This window comes from Hippopotamus amphibius, chromosome 12 (assembly GCF_030028045.1).
Source record: "Hippopotamus amphibius kiboko isolate mHipAmp2 chromosome 12, mHipAmp2.hap2, whole genome shotgun sequence".
In the NCBI taxonomy this organism is placed as follows: domain Eukaryota; kingdom Metazoa; phylum Chordata; class Mammalia; order Artiodactyla; family Hippopotamidae; genus Hippopotamus; species Hippopotamus amphibius.
In genome coordinates this window covers 4,192,703-4,218,246 of record NC_080197.1, presented here as the reverse complement: position 1 = coordinate 4,218,246, position 25,544 = coordinate 4,192,703, and the positions used below count along the sequence as shown (strand labels likewise).

The 25,544-nt window shown below is 53.1% G+C and overlaps 2 protein-coding genes across 7 annotated transcripts in view; both read left to right on the top strand.

Annotated features, from left to right (window-relative positions):
- Positions 1 to 486: 486 nt before the first annotated feature.
- Positions 487 to 1,251, top strand: LOC130832515 (neuroendocrine secretory protein 55). The gene has a single exon (XM_057700848.1). The coding sequence runs from the start codon at positions 487 to 489 to the stop codon at positions 1,213 to 1,215; it is 729 nt and encodes a 242-aa protein (XP_057556831.1). The 3' UTR covers positions 1,216 to 1,251.
- A 12,227-nt stretch (positions 1,252 to 13,478) lies between these two features.
- GNAS (GNAS complex locus) overlaps positions 13,479 to 25,544 on the top strand; it is a 53,893-nt gene continuing 41,827 nt past the window's right edge. For 2 of the 6 annotated variants that reach the window (XM_057700837.1, XM_057700839.1), the window contains exons 1-2: positions 13,479 to 14,880; positions 14,992 to 15,552. In XM_057700837.1, the coding sequence (XP_057556820.1) occupies positions 13,479 to 14,880; positions 14,992 to 15,552 (1,963 nt within the window). Of the gene's footprint in view, positions 15,553 to 15,772; positions 15,893 to 25,544 lie in introns of all 6 variants that reach the window. The other 4 variants (XM_057700834.1, XM_057700833.1, XM_057700835.1 and 1 more) reach the window with 3 other exon arrangements.

Sequence of the window (25,544 nt, the reverse complement as noted above, 5' to 3'; positions counted from 1 at the left end):
TGCCGGCCCACTAGGCTCTGCGCCGCAGCGCAGCTCGCGGAGCCGCCCCCGCCTTCCTACTGCACATGCCCGACAGAAGTCCGGGCGCGCAACTTTGCAGAACCTCTCCACCCCGGCTGCCTTCGCCTCAGTCTCCTCTTTCCTCTCCCAGGCGAGAGGACCAGCGGAGGCACCTCTCCCGAGTCTTAGGCTGCATAGTCTAAGACTTAGAGAGAGGAGCCTGGGAGGAGACAGACTTTTTCTCTCCTGTTCCCATCCCTTCTTTTTGCCCAGAGAGGCAAAGAGAGGCGCGGAGGTTTAGAAAGTTGAGTGGTCAGGAAGGTAGGTGCTTCTCTTTTTCTCCTCCCGCCGAGGTGGGGCTGGGACCTCCGGACCCAGCTTCTTACCTCGCGAGGAGCATCTTTTTCGGCTCTAGCAGCCGATGCGCTTCGGAGCTGCTCTCTGCAGAGCCAGAGGGTGGGTCGGATTCGCCGAGTGTGCGTGAGGATGGATCGTAGATCCCGAGCTCAGCAAGGGCGCCGAGCTCGCCACAATTACAACGATCTGTGCCCTCCCATAGGCCGCCGGGCAGCCACCGCACTCCTCTGGCTCTCCTGCTCCATCGCGCTCCTCCGCGCCCTCGCCACCTCCAGCGCCCGCGCCCAGCAGCGCGCGGCTGCCCAGCGCCGGAGCTTCCTTAACGCCCACCACCGCTCCGCCGCCCAGGTGTTTCCCGAGCCCCCCGAATCTGATCACGAGCACGGGGTGGCAGATCTCGAGCTCTCCCTCCCCGAGTGCCTAGAGTACGAGGAAGAGTTCGACTACGAATCCGAGACCGAGACCGAGTCTGAAATCGAGTCCGAGACCGACTTCGAGACCGAGCCTGAGACCGCCCCCACCACTGAACCCGAGACCGAGCCCGAGGACGAGCGCGGCCCCGTGGTGCCCAAGCGCCCCACCTTCGACCAATCTCTCACCGAGCGTCTCAACGCACTGAGGTTGCAGAGCCCCGACGCCTCCCCGAGTCGTGCGCAGCCCAGCACTCAGGAGTCTGAGAGCCCCAGACAAGGGGAGGAGCCCGAGCCCGAGGACAAGGATCCGAGGGACCCCGAAGAGTCTGAGGAGCCAAAGGAGAAGAAGCAGCAGCGCCGCTGCAAGCCGAAGAAGCCCACCCGCCGCGACCCATCCCCGGAGTCTCCTTCCAAAAGGGGACCCATCCCCATCCGGCGTCACTAATGGAGGACGCGCTCCAGGTTCTCCTTGTTTTCTTTGACTCAGGTTAGTTGCCCGCCGCTAAACTGGGGAGTGAGGGGTCGGTGCAGGAGCGGCGGGAGGAAAGGAGGGAGAAGGAAAGGCAGGTTGGAAGGAAAGCGGGAAGAGAGCGCGCTCAGCTAGCCAGCCGGGGAGACAGCGCGAGCTGGGAAGAACTCCCCAAATCTCCCCCAGGGCGCTGGCGGGCGCCCAGGTGGCCAAAGGCTTGTTGGACGGTGGGGCGCTCCTCGCACCCCTCTGGAGACAGCCTGAGGTCTCTGAGCTGGTGTCCAGGACGCACGACTGAAGCCCGGGCGCGCCGCAGGTTTCGAGCCGCACACCCAGAAGGCACGGGTAAGTCACTTGTTTTACGTGCTTTTTTCCCTCCTAGAGAAACTAGTCTCAAACCAGTTGGCCTCGGCGGGTGCCAGAAACGTGGTTCGGAGGTGCTCGTGCCAACTTTCACAAAGCAGAACCGCCGCGCTGTAGCGACACTGTTGCAATGTGCGAAAACTAACCAGGCAGGGATTGCGCGAGAACTCCAGAAACTGCCGGCTCCTGGGAAAGTCGCGCGCGCGGCGCTTAAGACACTCGGAGAATGGAGCCCGGGTCGCGTGGCTGCCAATTTGGAGCCGCCGAACCTCGGCGCCAGTGCCCCCCGCGGCTGTGCGCCAGTTCTGGCCGCCACCGCCCATCTCCGGGCGCTGGCAGGGCTGGAGACCGCCGCAGAGAGCGTGCGCACCTGCCCGCGAGCCCCAGAGCCGACCTCTCCGAGCCGGCCGACGGTTCCCCACGAGTCACCCGTGCTTGGAGGGCAGGCAGAGGAGGTACGAGAGTCTTGGGAGGTGCCCAACGGGTTACCAGGGTTGGTGACGCGGACTTGGTCACGTCGGGACATCGCCAGCCTTTTGGCGCAGCTGGTCTGGTGACGACGCTGAGTGCAGCTTGGCTGGAGACGTCCCGGGCTGTTTGCGCAAGTGCCTGGGGATGTAAGAGAGGGGCTAAGAGGTCAGCGAGGTGGTCGCGAGCGTAAAGGTAAAGTGGAACAAGGAACAGGCTGGAGAGGGAGTTGCGCCTATCATCAGAGAACCCTACAACGCGTCCCCAAAGAGCGCGGCACCCGCCAAGCTGGGGAAAGGTGCTGGATCGGACGCAAGTCCTTGGGCGATCGGTCGGTCGAGAGGGGGCAGGGGCCGACGGCTTCGGCAGCCTCGGGGAGGGGTAGAGAGGCGGCGCGCACCGGCCATTTTCAGCTCGGGTGGAGCTAAGTTTGGAATCTGTAACCTGGAGGCGAAGCTGCCCTGGTGTCGGAGCACAAAAACGGCCGCAATCCGGTAACACATCTTCGGTGCGGAAAGTGTGCCTTTCTCGCCAATCCTGGGGGAAGAGACTGGTTAGTGAAATGTATTTACAAAACCTCCCCGATTTGGAAATTGATCTTTTCTTGGTGCGCGCGCGTCTCCTGTGGCGCCGGTTTGAGCTACTCTCAAATGATTTGGGGGGAAAGTGAAGCGTTTTGAGGCTTGAAAAGACGGGTCAGGTTCTTAGATTCCTAAGATAAGGTTGCGGCCAGAAGGAACACACGTTAAAGGGTCTTCCTTCCAAGGTCTCTTCCTGAGGAAAGGCATCGCAGCGACCCAAAACTTAGTTATGCTTGGCTGCGGCGCTGACTAATGGCTGTTGGGTGCTGTTGTGGTCTTCACTAGCAAACACCGGGAAGGGGGCTTCCCTGGGCAGCGGGGAAGTGTCCAGAAGTCCGGAGGCTGCTGGGGACTTGTAGAAGGGTACGGCGTGCCCTGTCTTTGGCTTGAAAGGGTGCAACTGCGTAAGTGAAATGGGGCTCCCCAAGGCTGACATTTCTACTTAGTGTAAAAACCGCGTTGCTGTGTTGCTTTCCGGGGCATTGTGTTCTGTTTTTTTTCTCTGGTAACGTCTTAGCAGCCTGAGTTCACCCAATAAAATGTCTCTGGTGAATTGGCAAAAGCAGCCGGGGTGCACTTGGCTTTTTTGGTGTGCTTTTCAGTGTGGGGGCTGTCCTCACAGGCTGGGGAGTCTGGGGGGACCCGTTTTCGTGCAGAGCTGGGTTCTTCATTTGAGAAATTACCATGCTGCCTTGCTGCAGGATGAATGTACAAGTTTTCTTTAAAAAGTCCTCAGTGCCTAGCCCACCCCTGCCCCCCCCCCCCAGTCTTAGGCTGTTTTTTAACCAGAAGCCTGCATGTGGAGAGGCTGGCTTTCTTAACTGTAAGCAATATGCCAGGGTAGTTGTTGGGGGCAGGGGGGGTGTCCGCCATCTAGGAACACAGTTTGCCATCTTTCAGACACTTCTCCATAAACTCCGATTGTGAAAACCTGTTAACCTACCCACATACCCCCTCCCCCCCTCAGCTCCCCTCCCCCACCCCTCTCCTTCCATCCTGATTCCAGCGGGGAAGCATCATTAGGAGCATTAAACAACTGAGGAATATACCAAAGCCCTGTGACCAGGACGCGCCCCACAGGAGGGGATTCCACTACACCAATGCTTCGTAAAACTCCTTCTACCTGAGGCACTGGTGTTCAGCTGCCTTTCTTTTCCAGAGGCATTTCTGGCAAGTTTTCCAAGCACTCCCAACTCACTAATCTTCCAACTAGCCCCTCTGTCTCGCCCTGCTCAACTGGGATGTTAGCATACGAATGGCCTTACTTGCCCTTGCAATTTAGGAAATTATCTTAAAAAAAGCAGACCTTCGAGTTGACCACAGGGGTGAATTACCAGCTGGCTATAAGGTTTCGATTGGAGAGAAAAAGAGGAAGAGGAGGGGGAGGAGGGTAAAGCGGGTTAAATAAAGTGAGTTAAATTGTGGGCTCCAATATTCAACATTTTTTATTTTGCTATATTAATCATTTGTTTAATAGAAGTGTGCTTTTTCTTGGACAAAGATGCTCTTTGAACTTTTTGAGTTGGAAAACCACGCAGCAGTGTTCAAATGCTGTGTGGTGTCAACAGTCTGGTGCAGGTTGCTTCTAAGGTTTGGCAGAGAAAACTTAATCTGTGTTGATCAGAATTCAGGGATTGGGAATCTTAAAGTTTGGAATTGTTTCAAGATAATGTTTCCTTAACGCACTAGAAACTTTCTCCCCCTGGAATTGCTATCAGCCCTTTACTCTTTAGCCCTCATTTTTAGCAGCTGTCATAGGTTTACTGAGGAAGAAAGCTGAAACGTCCATGTTGTTAAGAGTTGGGTTTTTTTTTTTTAATCACCTGCATGGATTTTATTTACTTCGCCTGTACTATCACTGCTCTTCACAGAAAGCGAGGCTATTGAGAGGAATCTGAGCAGAAAACCTGGTGTTTGGGAAAGTATGTTTCATTAACAGAAAAGTGACCTATAACCAACAACAAATCACTAGAATCAAATTAAGCTTCCAGAGTAAGGTCACATGCCAGCTGAAGTGCTGCGCTTCTCTTAAAAAACTGTCCAACAAAGGGGGAATGAGATTCTCAAATTATGTCTTTAATCCCCATGTTGCAGAATGAGGAATGGAGTTCCTCGTCCTGTCAAACCTGAGGGTTTCACATTCATGACACCCCAGAGCTGGGCAGCAGGGTCTAAGCCCTCAGGCTCTTCTCGCCCTGCCCCTGCCCAGAGGCCTCAGGTCAGGCCCAGCCGCCTCTGCCTCAGTTTCCTCACGTGAAAAATGAAGTAGCTGAAGAGATGGTCCTAGCATCCCTTTCTGCTCCCAGCACTGGCAGGTTGATTAAAAAGCCCAGTTGCCCAATTTGACTCGCATCAATGATTTTAATGCCAAAGAAGCCCCCCAAATGTTAAAGGGTTGATAAAATAAAAGCACCAGTTGTGAACAAATCTGCTTTGTGTTGATCTAATTTGATTTTCTGAAATCTGGTTTTGAATTAGGGGCAAAAATGGTTTCAGGGCCAGTTAGAAATAAATAAATGAATAAGCAAGTGAACAGGCAGGTTAGAGAATTCAGAATTCCACTGGGTCCTATTACTAACCGGAGGGGGGAAATGGCCTCCTTAAGAGGCCAATACTTAGTGTTTGTCTTAGGTGCGCTCGTTTGCCCGCCTGCCCTCTCTGATCTCAGGGTGGAAGACAAGCTTCTCAGGGTGGGGGCAGGGAGCCTTGGAGCCAGCCTGGCCCTGAGCATAGCAGCCTGGAGATGCTGACCGATTTGGGAGAGAGCAGACTAACAGCCCTGCTGTTTAGCTGACCACACGTATTGAGTATATTCTTTGGTGACACTTTAAGTGCCCTGATTAGGTCAGACCCGAAAAAATGGCTCAGAGGCTGCAGCCAGTTAGGATAAACCAGTTTTCTCGACCTTTGCTTTTTTTTTCCCCCTTCACTATCACTCCCTTCCAGGAGCTTCTTCAGACATCTTTTTCTTAATTAGTCCTCGCCCACGAAATGTGAATACCACAGATACAGAGATAGACCGTGTATCAGTTTCTGTACTGTGGGGTCTGATAATAGCTAAAATATTTTTTTTTTTTTGCACTTCACCCAAACCAGTCATGCCTGTTGCAAATATGTGAGATAAAGCAAATGTTAAAAAAAAAAAAAAAAAAAAAAAAAGGCTGGCTTATGTCAAATTAAGTGATTTAACATTCCATTTTTGTTTTATACTTTAACATTTTGTGGGGCTACATATTACAAGGCTATATATAAGCTGAATTTTACTGATGTTGTTTTCTCTTTTTTAAATCTCATGGTTTTTTTTCTCCCAAGGACCCTGGTACCAAAGCTGGTACTAGTGCCTCATCAATTCACTTGGTCCAGAAGCCAGAGTAAAGAGCCTAGTGACTTAGTTCTCCCAAGGCCACAAGCCTGCAGTGCAGGGCTGCCGTCACCTGTTGACAGCGCTCAGCCAGTAGAGGCAGGACATCTGAGAGGAGCTGGCACCACGCACCTCCCCAGCTCCCTATTCCAGGGTAAAACTGGGGAGGCCGCCTTCCTAGCTTCACGTGTGCGCTTATTCTATGGGCTTATTTTAGGCTGAGCACGTTGCCAATTAACAGGGGAGCACAGCTATCAGAAAGGCCAGAGTAAGACGAGGCTTCGCTGACCAAGGGCAGGTGGTGGCTGTAACGTGGGGGAAGATTTGGGGATGCCAAAAGGAAAAGAAGGTTTGGGGGGGATCACAGGAAAAAAGAGAGATGGAGGGAGACGAGACACCTGGGATGAAAAGATGAGGTTTGGGGAGGGGGATGCCTATAAATGTTAGGGCAAGAAAGAACAGCTGGAAGCAAGAGAAAGGCAGGGCAGAAAGGGTTAGGGCAGAAAAAGATTCAGGGGAGATTTCATGGTGGTCTTCAAATACAGCAAGGGCAACATCAGCTTAGCATTAGGAAGGGCATTTTTCACAGGCAAGGATGGCGGGGGACGGCCGCTAATGGGGGTCTCAGATTAGTCACCCTTAACATCACTGTCCCTCTGGGAGTCTCTTACAGGCCCGGCCCAGAAATTTCAATTTCATAGGTGCACCTCAACTGCTTCAACCAAATGGAAAGATTCACAGCCTAGGAAATCTTGCTTTGTATGGTTCAAATCCTAAGTCTTGGATTCTGGTTCAGGGAGAGTCCCCGAATCTCAAACTTGAGGGGTATGAGGGGCACAGGGCCAAAGACTGCCCCCCCACCAGCTGAAGAAGACAAGTGTCTCCTCCCCGCAGGCAGAGCAGGCTTCTGAGTGCCCTGGCTTATGTTGTTGTCTCAGTTAGATTTCATTAGGAAACTTCGCTCTGGGTAATTGAGGTTGTGCACGAAGGTGAAATATACCATTCCCCTTAAATTCAAATCACGTTGCCAAGAAGCCTCCGGGGTGCCTGGAATTTCCACCATGAATTACCGAAATTTCAAACAGAGCTTCCACTAAAGCCAATTTCTCTTCCGGGAATCCCTCCCGCCACCGCAGCCCCCCACTTTTGCCTCCTCTCTCGGTCCCCTTCCCCAGAGGCACTGGAACCCCCACCTCTCCCCTGAAATCCTCTGCTGCACCGGCAGCCGGCCCGGAGGGGTATCCACACCCCCATCCAGGTGACTAGAGAATGCCTGGACCCGCCCTACAGGCGCAGGGGGTCAGATGCCTGCTGGCCTGGCTGCAGAACTGGGGGGCCAGTCCAAGGTAAGGGCTGCTGAGTGCAGCCAGTGAGCGGGACACGCAGGGGTCTGAATTCATGGTGGAACCCTTGGCCCCCGGGGCTCCAGTCTGGGCCTTTTTAATCTGAGCAGATCAAGTCTTCTCATACGTCTGGCTGCCACTGTCTGTAACATCAGCCCTGCATCCGCTCCTAACCCTTATCCATTTGAGGCATTTTCCCTGCACCTGGCCTTTGCCTGAAAGAGCCTGGCCCCGCAGACCCTTGTGCGGACGGCAGTAGGCTGCTGCTGCCTCCGCCGGCCAGGGCTGGCAGAGGAGACTCTGGAAGGGAAAAGGACGGGCGCAGCGAGTCCTAACTGAACACTAATTAATTGAACAGCTTCGAAGTCTTATTGCTACTCAGTCAGCACTCAGAAAACATTTGTCAATGGGAGGCTGAGAAAAATAATTGTTGCCTGAATTCTCTTCCCTTTGTCCTCCTCTTTCTGCTTTTGCCTTTTCCTCACAACTGGTGAAAAGATTCTCCTTTTCCTCATTTGAAAGTAACCCACTGACAACCAATGACGCGAGGGGGCTGCAGAGAAGCCTCTTCTGCAAACTGCCCCCGAACCCCCCCCCCCAAGGAGGAAATGCCTCCGCCAAAGGAAGGTCGTTTATTTCCTGGTTTCTGCTCTTTTCTCTTGCCTACCTCCCCTCCCTCTCAAGGGACCCTCTTCCACTTTGCTTTTTTCTATCTTGGATACAGGGATGAACTAAAAAAGAAAGCTGACAGGCAGCTACTTAAAATCTGAACGGGCCTGGTGCCTTTGACAATGAGTAAGAATCCCCAAACGTAAGTGCAGTGACGCCCGTCCACTCATCATGACGCGCGCTGCCGTGGACGCGTCAATATAGCGGAAGACGGAGCCGGGGAAGCCCAGGACATCATGGGGGCTGCCAAGGCGGGGGCCGTGTCCCTGCAGGTGGCACTGGTGCTGTTCAGAGTCGACAGTTTAGAAATACTGTTTTTCCACTTGAGGTCACCTCTTTACAAAAATCCTGCTGATGGCTACCTGTGGCACCTGGGCCATCTGGTCTGAACAGACTGACTTTCCTTAGAAGTGTGGCCTTTAACTGAAACACGAGTAGCGTTTCCCACCCTCTCCTATCGCATCAAGTGTAGAAAACCTATCTTTTTGAAGTAGCTGAGGGTACACAGTCCTCAGGCACCCTCCACCGGCATTCTGCCAACCCATCCTCTCCTTCGCACACCGGCACCTCATTGCACCGCAGCCCCTCATACACTCCCCATTGGGGAGGATCCAGAACCTGGCCCGCAGCTTCACCCCAGCTCAGCCTTCCTTCAGGCACCCTGACTAGCCTATCTTACCTTCCTCTTCCTGGGCTGTGTGAACCCAGTAACTAACTTTCCTTCCCTCTTCCTGCTCACTCCTAGAAAATATCTACCTCTTCCCCTGAGAGAAATCCATCCATCTATGCCTCAGATACTTTGCGATTATAAAATTATAATGGCAGATCCTAAAAACCATGCCCTCTGGCCATCTGCAGCCAAGTCAAGGCCATACTTCTGTCTTAGCCAACAAGATCGCCAGCCCTGAATGGGCTTGCCAGACAGCCCCACCAATCAGGGTGGCCCGTCAGCCTACCAGCTGATCACCCCCAGCTCTTACCATACTGGTTCCTCGGGTCCCTGTGGCCAGGCTATCCACCTGCCTTTTGGGTTAGTCACCTCTTTCAACATCTGGCCACACTTATGCAGACTCTCTCAAGTCCCAGTGCTGATCTGTGGTGGAGTTTCAGCCCTGATTCACACCCATCCAAGTGATTTGGGATTTTCAGATTCTGGCAGCCAGTCACTACAGAGGAATAAATAAGGGTGGACAGAAAGGGGAACACTGGAGTTAAATGCTGGAATGTTTTCTCCCTGGTCCAATTTATCTTTAAATTAAGGCGGTTCCTACTGAAGTCTAAGGCTCCTTTCTCAGCCCACAGCAGTGCTTTCAACTGGGGGGCAACTTCTGCCTCTCAGAGGACATCTGGCAAAATTGAGTGATATTTTTGGTTGCTACAACTAAGGGGGTGCTACTGGCATCTAGCAGGTAGCAGCCAGGGACGCTGCCAAGCACCCTCGAGTGCACAGGACAGTCGCCACAGCAAAGGATTACCAGGTCCCAGATGCCAACAGTGTGGAGGCTAAGAAACCACCATCCAGATGAGATCTGCTGACCAGTTCTTAAACTCTTCCCCCCGATGTACCCCTACCCATCCCTTCCTAGGCCCACTGTTCTCTCTTGTAACGTCCCCCCTTTTCCTCTCCAGTGCTCCAAGAGTTTGAGGTTCTATCAGCAAATATATTTCTCCCTTTGAAGGTTTTATCTGATCTAAATTCGTATCCTAATAAGGATAACTGTCCCTTTGAATTTGGGGTTCTTCTAAACTTTGGTCCCATGCACCTAAGTAACAGGCTGAAAAAAAACCTCCACCCAGACTGTACATCCTTCCTTCCCCTCTGCCACCATGCCAGCGTCTCTCCAGATCCTCCATGACTTCCCTATCCCACAGGTGTCCCATCATCCAGGTGCCAGACTTTGGCTCCCCCACCCTTTGTGTGTGGCACAGAAGTTGCTAGAGGGTCCTCTGGGATCCCTCTTGAGTCCCTGCCTCCAGCCTTCCTGCTTCCTTCACCATGCGTGGTTCTCTCTTTTAAAGGGCATGACCAGCCACAGCCTCCTTTGTTCTCTTCAACAGGACCATCCTGCACGCTGCCTCAAACCTATCTTAAAAGTAGGCTCAAATCCCCACTTGAAGGACAGGAGGAAAAAGAAAGAAAGAAAAAAGTTCAGTATCTATACCATTTCCTACCAATATAGCCTCAAAACTGCTTGCCCTGATATTCCCTGGCATCCTCAGAGAAATCCTGCTTGGTTTTTCCTGCCTTTCTCTGCCATCGCTCCTCCCAGACCCGGCGAGGTGGCCTGTTCCCTTTACCCAGCCACGTGCCGTGTTTCCTACTCCTGGATCTTTGTTCGTGGTAGGCCGACGTCTCCCACCCCCGCCTTATGTTCACAGCCTAGACATCTGTGCCTCCATGGGGGCCCGTCTGAAACTCCATCTCCTCCGACAAGGTCCCCCGCAACCGCAGGTCTTTTCTTTCATTTTTCTGCCGCTCAGCCTCTACGAGGGAGGACTGTCCGGCCCGTCTCTATCCCGCCCGCCCGTGCGTGTGCTCTCCTGGCGAACGGTCAAGGTGCTGCCGGCACCCGAGGACGCAGCACAGAGACCCCGCAGCCCCTCCCTGAAGGAGGATGCTCTGGGAAGGGGCCGAGGTGGCGCAGGCTGCGCGCGAGGCCTGGCGAGAGCAGGGCGTCCCCGTGGGGGCCCCCGTCGCGGCCTCCCGGAGGCTCCAGCCCGCGACGGCTACTGACCTTCCGCTCGGGCAGGACTCAGCGTGCCCGCGACCTCGACGCTTCTGCATCGGGGCAGGAGCCCCCTCTCTGCCCGGGGTCTTGGCCCTCTACCTCCGGGCCCTGGAAAGCAGCCGCCTCCTCGCCTCGCCCCGTCGGCGGATCCCCGGGAAGCGGGTTCGCCCATCGCCAGCAGCGAGCACAAGGGTGGGTCCCTGGGAGCCCCCAGCGCCCCCCCCCCCAGCCTGGGTGACTTGGGGCGTCAGCCAGAGTGACCCCACGGCCTCGTGGCGGCCCAGGCCTGGCCGCCCCACGCGCGCCAGCCCAGCCCACCGCGTCCCACCGCCGCGGCCGTACCACCTCTCAGGGCGTTCCAACGCGGCGCCCCCTATTGGACCTCCCACTCATATCCGGTTTCCGGTCCGGCGCCCCCCCGCTCATTCGCCAGGCAGCCTTGATTGGCGTGACCCCAGCCCAATGACTGACCCAGCGCTGGGGTCGCAGGGGAGTGAGTAGACGGTCGCGACCCAGTTGGCCCATTCAGTGGATGCCCGAAAGGCTGAGCCATTACGCGCGGGGATAGTTGTCCAAAGTTTGCCCCAAAGTTCAGTGTTGGCACCTGGGAGCGTGTAGACACGAAGAGCCGAGATGATGCACCCTTGGGGGGCTCCAAACGTTAGCCTTCCTCCGCGCAGCGCGGCCGCGTGGGTGGTGGGGGGTGCGCTGCGGCTGTGACCCCCTCTTTCTAAGAGGGATGCGTTAGGTTTAACGAGATTGGAGCGTGCGTGTGTACGTGGTCCACCCGACTGCGGCTCGTAGATACAGCGATCCAGGCTATGCGATCCGGGCGATGCGCCCCGCTTGCCGCAGCCCACCCCTTGTAACACTCATCCCGCCACCCCTCCCCTCACCCTAAGGCCAGGCGACCACCTGCCTCTTGCCCAGCTGTCTTCCACCTGAGTGGCTCACAGGTCCATGTCACCCGCTGGCGAGACAGATAGGATGCCCGAGTCCCGGGTCTTACGTGAACCGCAAGCAGGAAATTTTTCCCAGGGCTCAAATCCCTCCACAGACCCCAAACGCATGTCGGTGTGCATGCACGCGCTGAGCCCACCCAGATGGTGTGGGCGTTTATCCCCATGGGCTCTGAGCCCACCGCGCGCTACGGCGACGGGAGCGCAGCCGGGCGACTGCCGGGTTTGTGGCCGGACTTGGTGCCGCCTCAGCGGGCTCAAGCACTGGAAAAGTAAAGCAGCTGCTCTGGGAGACCCATGGCGAGAGGAGAAGGACTGGAAGGGGGCTGGAGTGGGGCTAGAGGAACTGACTGACCCTAACCCGCAGCCGGTGCCCGAGGCGGGGAGCAGCGCACCGCGGCCGCAGCTGCCCGCCGCGGCACGGTGTGTGTCTTTGGGTTCGGCGCTCATGGGGATTTTCAGTCTCCGAGACCACCTTAAGCGGGCTATAAATCTCAACTGAAATTCCATTTAGCCCTTCCCCAGAGCAGTAGGAGCCCCGGAACTCTGGGGCCTGCGGTCTTTGGGGTCCCTGTGTGTGTCCCATGCCCCCCGTTCTGTGCCACGGCAGCTACCGCTGAGAAAATCTCGGCGGTAGATGCCCAAGACCCTCTTATTCCTCTGTATTTCTCATCATCCCCATAAAGTGGGTAGGACCCTGCCTGCGCCACCTTAGGCCACTGTGGAGACCCCAGAGTGTGGTGGGGCTGGGGGACATTGAGATGCCGAGGAGCCAGCTCGGCAACCGGCAAACGAAGGCTGCAGAAGCGATGGAAAGTACCCCAACACGTTTTAAAAACAAACTGCGTGCCCACACTCAGCAGCCCCTTGTCCCTCGCCTTCTGTCTGCTCCGCCGGTGGGCTCACGACCACCTGTCGCATCCTCGCGCGCGCGCCTGCACCCCCTTTCCACGCGCTCAAAGCCTTGCGCTCCAGACTCGAAGCTTAGGATCCGAGGCTGCTCATGGCTGGGGGCTGCGGCTCAGGGGTTCTGGGGTAATTTAGGGTTACGAAACACTCCTGCAGTCCCCCCTCCCCCCGAGGAGAGTCTGTTGGGTCTGGGAGGGAGGGTTTCAGCTCCTGCGCTCAAGCAGCCGGGGGCCCACGTCTTGCGTCACGTGTCCAGCAACGCAGGAGAGCTCTCTCTCTGGCCAGGGGAGAAGAGAGGAGAAAGACTCCAAATCAGTCAGGGAGAGGATTGGAAGGAGCCAAAACGTCCCTGCAAGGCCTGCGCTCATCAGCCCCCTTACCCAAAGTCCGGGGCTCCCGGCGCCTGGAGCCGGCACCCGGAGCCACCTCGGCACTGGGGCCGCGTCCCCTGGTGGCAGAGACAGAGCACTACGAGCGATTTTCGGACCGATTCGGCGCGCTCCTCTGATCCAAGCAGGCGGGGCTGGCCTGGAGCTGAGAGAAAGAGAGAGGAGGGGACAAGGCAGGCCAAAGAGGGGGGCCAGGGGCAGCCTGAGGGGATAAAAAGTGGGCAGAAAGGAGCCAAGACTCAACCAGCAGCAACAGACTTGCTTCTGCCATGGTCTGGGGTTTGACACCCTGAACCCCTAGACCTCACTAGGGTTGGGAAGTGAGGTTGGAGCACTTTCCAGCTAGTACTTTGTTTAGTTTTGCTTTGGGTCTTTTTTTTTCTTTTTTAATATTTTTTTCACCCTAGTTTGGTTGGGTGCTCCGTCTTACGGGGCCCCAAGTTTATTTTAAGAAACCGCCACCGTGTTATGGGCGTGCGCAACTGCCTCGACGGCAATAATATGCCAGGACAACGCAATATCCCCCTTGAACTCGGGGAACAGCCCGAGCAACCACCATTGGAGGCCCCAGGGGCAGCTGCCCCCGGTGCTGGGCCTGGCACAGCCGAAGAGATGGAGACCCCACCGCCTCACAGCGAGCCCGTCCCCGTCGAGATTGAAGGCGAGGCCTGTGGACCCCCAGAAGTCTCCAGGCCCAACTTCCAGGACCTCGGCCAGGCCATCAAGGAAGCTGGAACCCATGGAGGCTACAGCCCACCTCCTGAGGAAGCCATGCCCTTCGAGGTCGAGCAGTCCAGCTTGGGAGACTTCTGGCCTACCCTGGAGCACCCTGGAGACACCACTGGGGCCCGTGCAGGCCTTGAAGCCTTCAGCCCACCGATCGTGGAGCCCGGAGCCCCCGGTGAGGCCAGGCCAAGCCTGGGAAGCTACAGCCCTCCGCCCGAAGAAGCTATGCCCTTTGACTTTGAGCAGCCTGCCCAGGGAGGCTGCAGCCAACCTCTCTTGCAGGTCTCAGACCTTGCTCCAGGAGGCCCAGGTGCGGGGGTCTTCAGGGCTCCTCCCGAGGGGCCCCGAGCCCTCAGACCTGCAGATGCAGGCTTCAGAGGAGGCTGCAGCCCTCCCCCTGAGGAGGAGATGCCATTCGAGCTTGATGGAGCAGCCTTTGGGGACGACAGCCCACCCCCTGGGCTCCCCCGAGCTATCCCACAAATCGACGGCGGTGGCGGCAGCGAGATCACGGCAGTCGCGGCTCCGAGTGCGGTCCTCCTCGCTCCCGCCACGAACGAGCCCCCCCTCTGGGTCCCAGGCATCATCCGCAGCCCATCTCGAGAGGCTGTCAGACCTCCTCCACACTTCGCGGGCAACAGCCCCCCGATGGAGATCTCCGGACCCCCGTGCGAGGTTGGCAGCGCCCCCATTGGGGTCGACGACGCTCCCGTCAACGTGGACAGCCCCCCAATGGCACTTGGCAGCCCGCCCATCGAGGTCTCCCGAGCCCCAGTTCAAAGAGAGCAAGCAGAGGGAGAGAGACCCCCAGCTGAGGGAGAAGCAGCCGGGATGGAAGGAGGCGCAAACACCGCTGCCGCGGAGGGAGGCAAAGTCCCCGATCCCAGGGAAGAAGCCCCTGCCGCCGGGTCAGCCCCTGCCTCTCCTGCCGCCGGAGCAGCCCCTGCCGCTCCAGCCGCCGGGGCAGCCCCTGACGCTCCAGCCGCCGGAGCAGCCCCTGCCGCCCCAGCCTCTCCTGCCGCCGGGGCAGCCCCTGCCGCCCCAGCCTCTCCTGCCGCCGGGGCAGCCCCTGCCGCCCCAGCCTCTCCTGCCGCCGGGGCAGCCCCTGCCGCCCCAGCCTCTCCTGCCGCCGGGGCAGCCTCTGGCGCCCCAGCCTCTCCTGCCGCCGGGGCAGCCTCTGCCGCTCCAGCCGCTCCTGCCGCCGGGGCAGCCCCTGCCGCTCCTGTCGCCCGGGCGGCCCCTGTCGCTAGGGCAGCCCCTGTCGCCCGGGCGGCCCCTGTCCCCCAGGCCGCTCCTGCCGCCTGGGCAACCCCAGCCTCCGGAGCCCGACCCAAGATCAGCTTCCTTAGACCCCCCAGCCCCGAGATCCAGGCTGCTGACCCGCCTACTCCGCAGCCTCCTCGCGCGTACGCCTGGCGGGGCAGGTATGAGCGCAGCTGCTACCGCGACGACGACGAAATATCGGTCAGCAGCGACAGTGGAGACGAATCCGACGATGGGACCTTCGGATGCCGCCGCTGGTTTCAGTCCAGGAGAAACCGCCGCCGCCGAAAGACCCGGCGCAACTTGCTCCGCAACTTCCTCATCCAGGCCTTCGGAGGCTGCTTCTGCCGATCCGAGAGCCCCCAGTCCAGAGGCTCCCTCAGCCCCAAGGTCAAGAAGGTTGCCCTGGCGGAGAAGCGCAGACAGACCCGCAAGGAAAGCAAGGAGAAACGCGCCCAGAAGCGCGCCCAGAAGAAACGCAGCAAGCTCATCGACAAGCAACTCCAGAACGAGAAGATGGGCTACATGTGTACGCACCGCCTGCTGCTTCTAGGTAACGCGGCGGACTCTGCCCGCGCGGAGCAGGGCCGCCCGGGGACCCCGGGAGCGGGTGGCAGGGCTGCCCGGTGGGGCTCGGGGCCTGGCGGCGGGAGGAAGGGGTCGGGCAAAGGCGGGAAGAGCCTACTAGAAAGTTCCAGCAAGGGGCCCTAACTTTGTCCCAGGAGCGGGAGGGATCTCGGGTGGGCTTGGGTGGCGAAGTATGTGCCCTTTAGGGAGGCAAGTGGTGCGGTACAACACTGAGGGTCATTTCCAGCTGGACAAACCAGCGCCAGCGACCGTAAGAAGTCGCCGAGCCGTGGGGTGGGGGACGGCAAGAAAGGCGGGGGCTTCAGGTGAGCCAGGAACTGCAGGGGCGGGCTCCGGGGGCGCTCAGGCTAGGCTGGCTGGGGCCGTTGGTGGGTTGGGGTCGTTGGGGAAGGTGCGTCCCCGCCTCGCCTGGCACGGCTGCTTTGGACGAAGACAGCTTGTTGTCGGTGTGTGTTGGTGTCCATATTGTGTCCGCCTGTGCATGATATGCTCGAGTGTTCTCCAGTCCCCCCCCCCCCGGCACCCCCAAGTTACCCGCCGACTGTGTACTTGTACCGGGGAACGGGCTGTCTTGTGTTTTGCGCCATTGCGCGGGCAAAAACTTTCCGTGTTCGCACAGTCCGGTGGTACCTGTGCGCTGCCGCTCTGCAGCGGGCGGCGGCGCGAAAACGCAGGAGAAGGTAGCGGGAGATGCTGGGGAGGATGTCGCGTCGCTGGCTGGGCGGGGGGAGGGGGCGGCCTCCGGCCGGCCTCCATAACCTGTTTTCTGTCTGTCTTTCTCTCTTTTTTCCCTTTGCGCTAAGTGTTTCCTCACTTCTCATTCGTTCGCCAAACCCTCCCGCCTTTACGGTTGAAAAACCAGACACTCAGGTATCTGGGGCGTCCGGGGCTGCGCGCAGAAATTCGGTATTCTGCACACACTCGGCTCACCTGGTCGGGGGATGGAGGGAGGCGGGGGGAAAAAACCCCACTTAACCCGGTGTAGGCGAGTCCCGGATCCCAAACCACACTGGGCTGGTTCCGGGGCGAGGGGGTGGGAGGGTGGGGGTGGGAGTGGCTATGTTTAAAAAATACGAAATCATTTTTTTTCCTAGGGAAGAGCCTGAGGTAAGCCAATCATTTACCCTTGTACAGAATACAGTAGGAGGGGCTTGGTTTAAAGACAGAGGGGTTATGCGTTGGGAGTGGAATGCCCATCTTGTGTTTGAAATGCAATTAAAATAAAACTTTAAAAAAAATGCTTCCAGCGTATTTTAAGTGTGTGGACAAAATGTGATAAAACTGTGAGACATGTAAATGTTTGCATGTGCATTTTTTCAAGCAGCTTTAGCTGGGGGCAAAGAGGCTCAAAGGTAAGATCCTCTGCATACGGGCTTGGGATGCAAAAACATTAAAAAGATCTCATGTTAATAATCCCATTGGAAAGGTACTTTTGGTGGCCCTGGCCTTCCCCTTCCTCCTCCCTTCACCTGTGCCAGTTCTCAGGGCCCCCTCCCCTCTCCAGGACCCCCCCTCCTCCCCCACAACAAGACCCTATCTCCAAGTCCCTCCCCGGCCTGCCCAATTCCCCCCTCCCCCTCCCCTATATTCTGCTCAAATCTGGGGTTTGATTCGTGTGCCACAGTTAACCAAAGCAGCAAATTAGCAAAGGTCTGAATGTGTGGCTTAAGTGAAAATTTCAAAAGTGAAACTCCACAATCCTAATTTCTTTCTTTATTCTCTAAGACCTCTCAAGGGATTTCAAGATCACAATTTTTCAGACTGTGCTACATTTGTTTGCTAAAGATTTTATAACGTGTGATGGTTTCTATTAATGACCTTATGAGCATAACTGTTTGCTATTGTGATATGTGCCTCTTACGAATCACAGTTTTAAATATGATGGTCATTTTATTTATGCCCACCCAGGGAAATAAGGACAACATCATTTCCCCGAAAACATACAGAATGGAGACCGTTTTACATTTCAGATGCCCCACCTGCGCTAAAGGCACAGAGGCTCCAAAGACAACAGGCTGCTTTCCTGCAGAAAGCGGATTTTGCCAGAACAACCCCATTTCAATATTCCAAGCACAGTGCTGGGTAGCAAACCTGTGCTGGGGGCGGGGGCCATAACTGGGGGCAGACAGGAGAGCCAAGTGACAGTGTGCACTTGACCCCTGATTAGCAGTGTCCCTCACATGCTGGGGCCTCAGTTGCCTCATTTGTGAAATGAAGCTTTTAAGCAGATCTTCACTAAATTCACCTTTGCTCCATGTCCTGAAGCCCCTGTTCTGGGGGTTTGGGGTGGGGTGGGAAGCACCATCCACTTCAGTCAGAACTGGAGCCTCAAACCATAGATTATGCAAGCACCAACCCTGCAGCAAACAGTCTGTGTCTGGGACTGAGCCGCAAGAATATTAGAAGTTTCCCTTGCTTCCAGGGGGAAAAGTTCACCTTAATTAAAGGAGATTAGTTGGGGTCACCCTGCCATCATCCTGGCCCTGTGCCCAGGTCAAGCACGTTTGCATGCAGTGTAGTCCAGTGAACCCTGGGCCCTGTCTAGCATGAACCTGAATTCAGAAAGCCAGATTGCCTGCTGCGGCAATGCGGCTTGTCGAGCCGGGCTGCAATCCGACAAGGTTTCATTTTGCCAAAGTGACAAGAGAGGTACCCTCACTGGGTCTGAATTACTGATGGGGGAGGGGGAGAGGAGGCAGGATTAAGGACTTGTGTTTAGGACAAGCCTTTTCACTAACATTTAAATCTTAACGTATAAAACAAGATATCTGTATATGCCTACCACTGAAAATGCAGATCAAATGACCATCCTTTGATAATTTGTAACTTACAGATTCATCTGTTGCTTTAAAAATGTGTGTGTGTTTCTGTGTATATACCCTCTCCATTTTTATTGCCCAAACAGCTTAACCACAATGCAGGGAATCTTGAAAAGGAAAAAGATAGATAAATAGACATAGACAAACAGATAGATAGATAATCAATAGCATGACTGAAATTCTAGAATAGCTGAAAAGTTGAAGCCTTTTTCTTATTCAACACTAGCCAATAATTGACTTATTTTCATGGTTCTGTTGCCTTTCTGAATAATTTCAGTGGCTTAAACATGTTTTGGAAACCTAATTTGAGTGATTCCCTCATTTTTTTTTTAACAATTGAAGGGACTGCTAGATTAGAATTTGTTAGTAGCTACTGCATTTATTAAAATCGTGCAGGCAAATGCTGTATATAATGGCTATTCTGCCATGACACTTTATTTATACAGTAAGTCTCAATTAATTGTATGATAATTTATTTATGCCACCAGGTGCAACAGTGAGGCATCCATCTCATCCTGCTGGAGTGCCCTTTTTCTTTCTTCTTCTTCTTTTTTTTTTTTTTCAATTCAGCCATTTTTCCGTATTCAAAATGCCTCTACTGAGCTGTTTGGTACAGTGGGAAGGGCATGGCTTATCTGACCGAAAATCTCTTCCTTGCCTTTTAATGTCCAATTTCCCATAGGTTTTTCTCAAAAAAATAATGCCTTTCTATACAGCTATGTTTATTTGTATCATTTGCCTACATTACATATACCATGGAAAACTGGTATGAAGCAAAAAAAGTGGGGTTTGTCACCTTTTCGTAGATTCCTCCCACCCCTACCCTCTTAACCGCTCCACCCCCAGCTTGAAAGGGGTAGCCTCACTGCCTTCAGAATTATTAGCAACCTGTAATAGACATGATTACACATAATGACACCACATTCTTCCTGTATTTTTAAAAGCCTTTCCTCTAGTCACATTTGTCTTTTGCAACAGCCTTGGGCAATAAACATGTGATGGGACCCCATTTCATAGGCAAATAAACCAAAAGCTCAGAGATTAAATGTCAGGGACTTTTGCTCAAAGACTGCAAGGTAAGTGAAGGAATCAAAAGTTTCTAATTCAGTGCTTACCCTCCAGATGTGGTAATAAGCTATAAAGCATCATTTCAGGGTGAGGCATGATTATTGTAAGTGTGCTGTGTGCTCTTAAAATCCCTTGTCAGATGACAGGTGCCCAGCAGTCCTCTGCTTCCAGAATTATAGCCAGAAGCAGACAGATCCCTGGTTATAAATGTCCATTGAGCGTACGTGAAACCCGAGCCTCCTCATTTCTGGGATACCTGTCACTGCTGTGGTGATATTTTGTTTCCACATTTGCTGTAACTCATCTGCCAACACTGTAGTCTTAGTTTGTTTGTTGGACTTCTTTTTTTAAATGCAGGTTTTCTATAAAGTCTTTTTAAATCTCCCAGAAGTGTTCTTTAGCAAGGTCTGAAGTTTTCTCGTTACTCAGGTTTCCAGTAAAAAAATCATCATCATGTAAAAATGCAGCTGCTTTTATGCAGAGCCTCCTCCATTTTTAGTGTTCAAGTGTGATAGACTGTTTAGAATCTCCTGGCCTGGATCTAATGACCCTATTAAAATAACTCTTGCTCAATATTCTTCATAGTGATTATTTTTTAAAAGTACTCCTTCCTTTTAGTTGGGGCTAATTCCTTCTTAGTGAGAGTCAGAGCGTAATCTTAGAAATCACCTTTGACTTTTATGGGGAATGTTGGTATTAAGCAAAAAAAAAAAAAAAACTTTTTTAGAGAAGGTAACCTAATTGCCTATATTTGAGATTCTCCATACCAATCATATGTCTTTTTAGAGTCAATTTTCCCACCAAATAACACATACCTCTCACTCCCAGCAAAACCGTGGCCCTCCAAATCCCTCTCTATTAAGTGATTTTTTAGGAGGCCTGTAAATAGCAAATGAAAAACTGGTCTCTACACTTCTTGCTTTCTTTAACTTGTGGCAGAGGTGAGGTTCTTCCCAAGCCATCTTTCGCCTCCTGGGAGTCCTACTGAAATGTGAAATTAACATGCTCGCTGTCCATTTCATAATCTGATTCCTCGGGAAGTATAGCTATTTTCAAAAGAGAAAGGGCAGGGCTGGTTGATGTGACAGGGTTCCCACCAGCAATTAAAACAGTCAGTCGAGGAGGAAACCCTAAGCATCGGTCAGTCTAATTAACCCTCTCTAGGTCTGGTGGCCCCCCAGTAAGAGGGACTAGGACTCTGGCCCTGTTAACACCAACCTCAACAGATTTCATTAAATTAGACTGAAAGGGTCTTTGTCGCATCAGATTCCTGTTCAGGCCTACGGTCACCCTGGGCATAAGATCCTCTTCTCCTCAGGGAGTGAGAGAAAGATGGGCCTGAGTCTCTCTCTCTTTGGGATTCTGCTAAAGAATCAGCAAGTCAAAGTGGCCTTTATAAAATTGAGGAAGGCTAGTGGGAAGCCCCAGATACAGACTGGCCATTGGAATAGGCCAAGGAGCCTCTATGTAAGGGAGGGGAGGGGCATTTGCCGAAGAATCAGAGGAGGATGTGTCCTTGTCCTTAATTCCTCTAAAATGGGGGCCAGATACCAGACACTGAGAGAAGCCTTTAACCCAGGGCCCGGCACATGTTAGTGTCCGATAAATGGTAGCCATTATTTTCAAAAATTTACTTTTCTTCCCGGACTTTTCTCCCCCTGATCCAAGTAAGGAGTTTTTTGGTGTTTTTTCCTTGTTTGTTTTTAATATTTTCTTGGCCACGCTGCACGGCATGTGGGATCTTAGTTCCCCAACCAGGGATCGAGCCCACACCTCTTGCATTGGAAGCTCGGACTCTTAACCACTGGACCGCCAGGGGAGTCCCTGCCTGCTGTATTTTGTTTTCTGTATTCCCCATGAGACCTACAAGTTCTAAAAGTCCCAGGCACCCATCCTGTCTTTCTCTCTCGACGTTTCAGAGTACACTCTTTGTACACGTTTTATGAATAAGGGTCAACCCAAGCAGTAGACCGACGACACTTGCCAAACTCTTGATCATGTGGAGTCACTGTCAGGTGAGCCGCAAGATGAGGTGGGAACTTGTTTTCTACCTGTCCTGCAAAAGTGTCGCCTACCCTCCTCTCGGAGCCCTCACATCCCCTTTATCCCCCGCCACCTCCTCCTCTTTTTATTAGCCCCTAAGTATATATCAACTCAATACTGTGGCTGAGCCCAGGGTCCTGAGCACAGATTGCACTGTGCTTATTACACATGCAAAAAAAAAAAAAAAGATTGTCTCTAGTTTTCCTTCCCAACAGCTAGATGATGAAGAAGGCCAGCCACGGGGAATAGAAGATGAGGAGACCTCCAAGAATGAGGTAGGGAACTACACACACAAAAAACCGTGCTTGACTTTTCCTGACTGTTGACCATTGCGTGCTCAGTCGAGCTATGGGATGCTCTGGTCTGGGACAAACAGCAAACACCTGAGAGGTGTAGCCCCTCCAATCAGGATTACTGGGGTAGTTTTTCCCAGGCAGTGGCTGGGGGCTGGGATAGACAAGGATGTTAGGTAACTGATCTGTGACAGAGCAGTGAAAATCGAGGGAGTGCGCCTCTGCCGTCCTTAGTTAGAGGGAAAATCCCACGTTGCATTGCAGAGTAATTTGTTAAACCTCAGGAGAATTTCCAAGCATTTTGACTCGTGGGGTTCTGCCCACAGAACTTGAACATTAGATCTTACTAAATGTTTCTTAATGATTCAATTTGGGGCGAGGAGAGAGGTATAAAGGTATAAATTGTTATCAGATCCCAAATTTATTATGAGTCAGTCAATGTTGCTGAAGTTGTCACACACATTTGGTGTGTGGGACAGAGTAAGTACCTTCAACTTCCTTTAATGAGGGATAATGGAGACGAAAGTCTCTTGTACCCACTTTCTAAGGAGTGCCACAGTCAAGCTTTCTCAAGCTCCATGTCAGCACGGAGCGTCAGTTCTTCTGAGGGAAAAAGAACTCTCCCCCTCAACGCAAAGACCAGAGTACCTCTCTCCTCTTTCCTATTTGAACAGTTTGGCCTCGCCTCAAACTGATTGCTAGTGTGCAAATGACCGTGAAGACATTTGTTTATAGGGAGGCTGCATTCAGGTAAGTTTGCAGCTGTGGGATTTTTGCACAGAAGGAATAATTCACGTGATGAGCACTCAGACTAGAACCAGGCATCGCGAGAGAGCCAGGGCCAAGGAGGGCTGCTTGCCAGCGCTTTACCAAAGGACATAGGGACCAGGCCCTACATCCCCGCTGCTGTCCATCCCAGCACCCCACCGACCTTAGGGACCACGTGCCGGGGGGCGGGGGGGGGCCTCAGTTTCTCTAGCTGTAGAGTAGCTGATCGGTCCCTTTGAAAAAGCAAACAAACCAACCTGTAAAAAAGAGGCTGTGTCACTTGGGACGTTTACAGCTAGTTAAATTGCTGGGGCCACTTGGACACCCCTTCTAAGTAGATGCTACTTGCTTATCTGTGGTTAGATAAGGAACCTCCTAAGCTTTTTGGCCTTTGTGGGCTTCTGGAATCATAGAAAGTGTCCACCTTAATTCCTCATAGCTGTTCTGTGTCTAGGTCTGTTAGGCCTACAAAATGCTTAATTATTAATAAAATCATGTACGTCATTCAGGGGTCCTTCCACCCAGTTACCCCCCCCCCCATGCGAATTTTCTTAATGATTGAATCTAGAAGGGCCCAGAGACAGTGCAGGTGAGTTGATATTTCTGGTGGCCACTAGATGGTGAGACGGCATAGGCAGAAGAAAGGTGTCACATCTATAGTGAAAATGAGAGGGAAAGGGAGAGCCAGCAGAGGCAGAGGAGGGCACCCTCCTTCCCCCGCACCCCCCACCCCACCCCAGGACAAAGCCTAAAGCTTTAGTCAGGCCTAGCCTTTTATTTTTAAGCTGTGACTTCTCCCTGCTGGCTCTGTGCTGGGATTTTAGCAATTTCAGAGGGCTCTGTCTAACAGAGGGGGCTTCCATAGGTGCTCCGTGGACATGTTGCCATGGGAACCATCCTGCGCATTGTAGGGTGTGTAGTAGCATCTCTGATCTCTAGATGCCACTAGACGCCAGCCACACACACACACACACACACACAGCCCACCTACCACCACCACATACACGCACAGTGTGACAACCAAAACTGCCTATAGTCATTGCCAAGTATCTCCGGCAGGCGGGGAGGCGGGCGGTGGGCAGAAATCATCCCCAGTTGAGAACCACTGCCCTGATGTTATCAACACCAAATCCTGGGGAAGGTAGAGATCATACAGGTCAGAACTTGAACACCTTAAAAATCAAAAGTTATCTTCAGAGAAAAGGCTGTTAACTTTGGTTACTAATAACCAGTCAGAAATGTCTATGCCCGTGGTGGTGATCCTACATGCTGGGGTAGGACTAATCTCCAAAGATCTCTGAAAAGAAGGTGACCTGAAAAGTCACCAGCTGACCCTAAATAGAATGGAAAAGGGTGGAAATAATGAATCGTCCAAGACGACTCTGATTAACCGAGTCAGTCCCGTAGCTAATCAATGGGCCAGGATAAATCAGGGTTTAAATAGATTTTAACCCTTAAGTGATCACATGTACCACTTAGGGATTCTTTGGGGGCCTCTGTCTGCAGCAGGCGAGGAATTCTCCCCATCTGATGGGCATAAATGTGTTCACGCTGCATCGCAGAGAAGGGCGGCCGAGGTAATAAGGACCAGTGCTCAGATGGCTGCTGGTAGTACCTCAGCTCTGGGACGGCCAGGGCCCCGTCGTGCGTGGGTCCCGCCAAACACAAATGGAGCCTCTGATGGGCCGTGTGTGCGCACCAGCCATGGGGCGTGGGCCCTGCTAGCTGGGTCACCTCGGTCCCAGGGCCACAGGGAAGCAGCCCACTGCATGGAGGTGACCCCTAACCTTGAGCAACTGGTATTTCAAGGCAGGAAGCTGTAGGGTTGGGGTAGGGGCAGTGGGAGGGATGCCTCTGAGTCACGGTACTGAGGAAGGTAAAATAAGATCTTTTAGAACTAAAACATGCTTTTGTGCCACAGAAGTAAGAACCCAAGGACATTTCCTGATCAACAGAGTGGCACTGGGTTTTTGATAAGATGGTGCATGCGTACACCCCCTCCTCCCCGCCCCCCCCCCAGCCGCTCCCCAAGCCCAGGGCAGATTCTATAACCAGTACCTGGGAATAATCTTAACGGAACTAAATCATTATTTTATTTTTTACAAATTTTTTTTACTGAAGCATAGCTGAATAAATCATTTTATTTTTAAATAGTGGTCTAGCCCCCAGCTTGCAACTCACCAGCCTCTCCCCCAAGTAACCCCTTGCGGAAGGAGACTTTATTGCTTCTTTATTATATTTTGAGCCTAAAGCACTTATATTTTTGCCCCCTTCTGATCTTCCAATACAGCTGTTACAGATTCATCAGAGATTTAACTTTTTTAAAGAAAGTGTTTTTTTCTTTTTCCTTAGAGACTTTGGAATTGGTGGCCTTTACGTTCATTGCCGAGGCTAGAAGGAAAAACAAAAAAACAAAAAGCCTATTCTCCACTCCAGACGCCTAGATGAACTCAGACTTTTGCTTTTACTATTAAGATTACTTTAGGGTGAAGGGTAGAAACTGATTAGTAGTTTGATAAATTATATATTGGACATGTTCAATTTAAAATATCACTTTTTTTATAGGTTCCAAGTTCAGTTAAGTGAAGTGCCCCCTACCTAAGGTCTTCTTATTGCAAAATCCTCGAAACTACCCAAGGCATGTTTTTTGAATGTTGATTTTGACTTTTTGCCTGGGACCAAGGGCAGCATCTTTCCAAGGAAATGCTTCGAAGGCTTCAGGCAGAACCCAAAAACAAATGCCAGACATCAGGGGAAAATTTTTAAAAGTTGGATTGCCAGAAAACTAATAGCTATTTATAATTCAACACTTAGGTGATTTCATTTCTTCCTTTTTAGCTGCTAAAAGGGAAGCATATTAGATCATCTGGTTTTGCCGACAAGTGGCCAGGGCTGGTTTTAAGGTGGACACTTGATGGAGGGTTCCCCTTTCCAAATGGAAGTCTTTGGACGTTTTCCTGATGGGA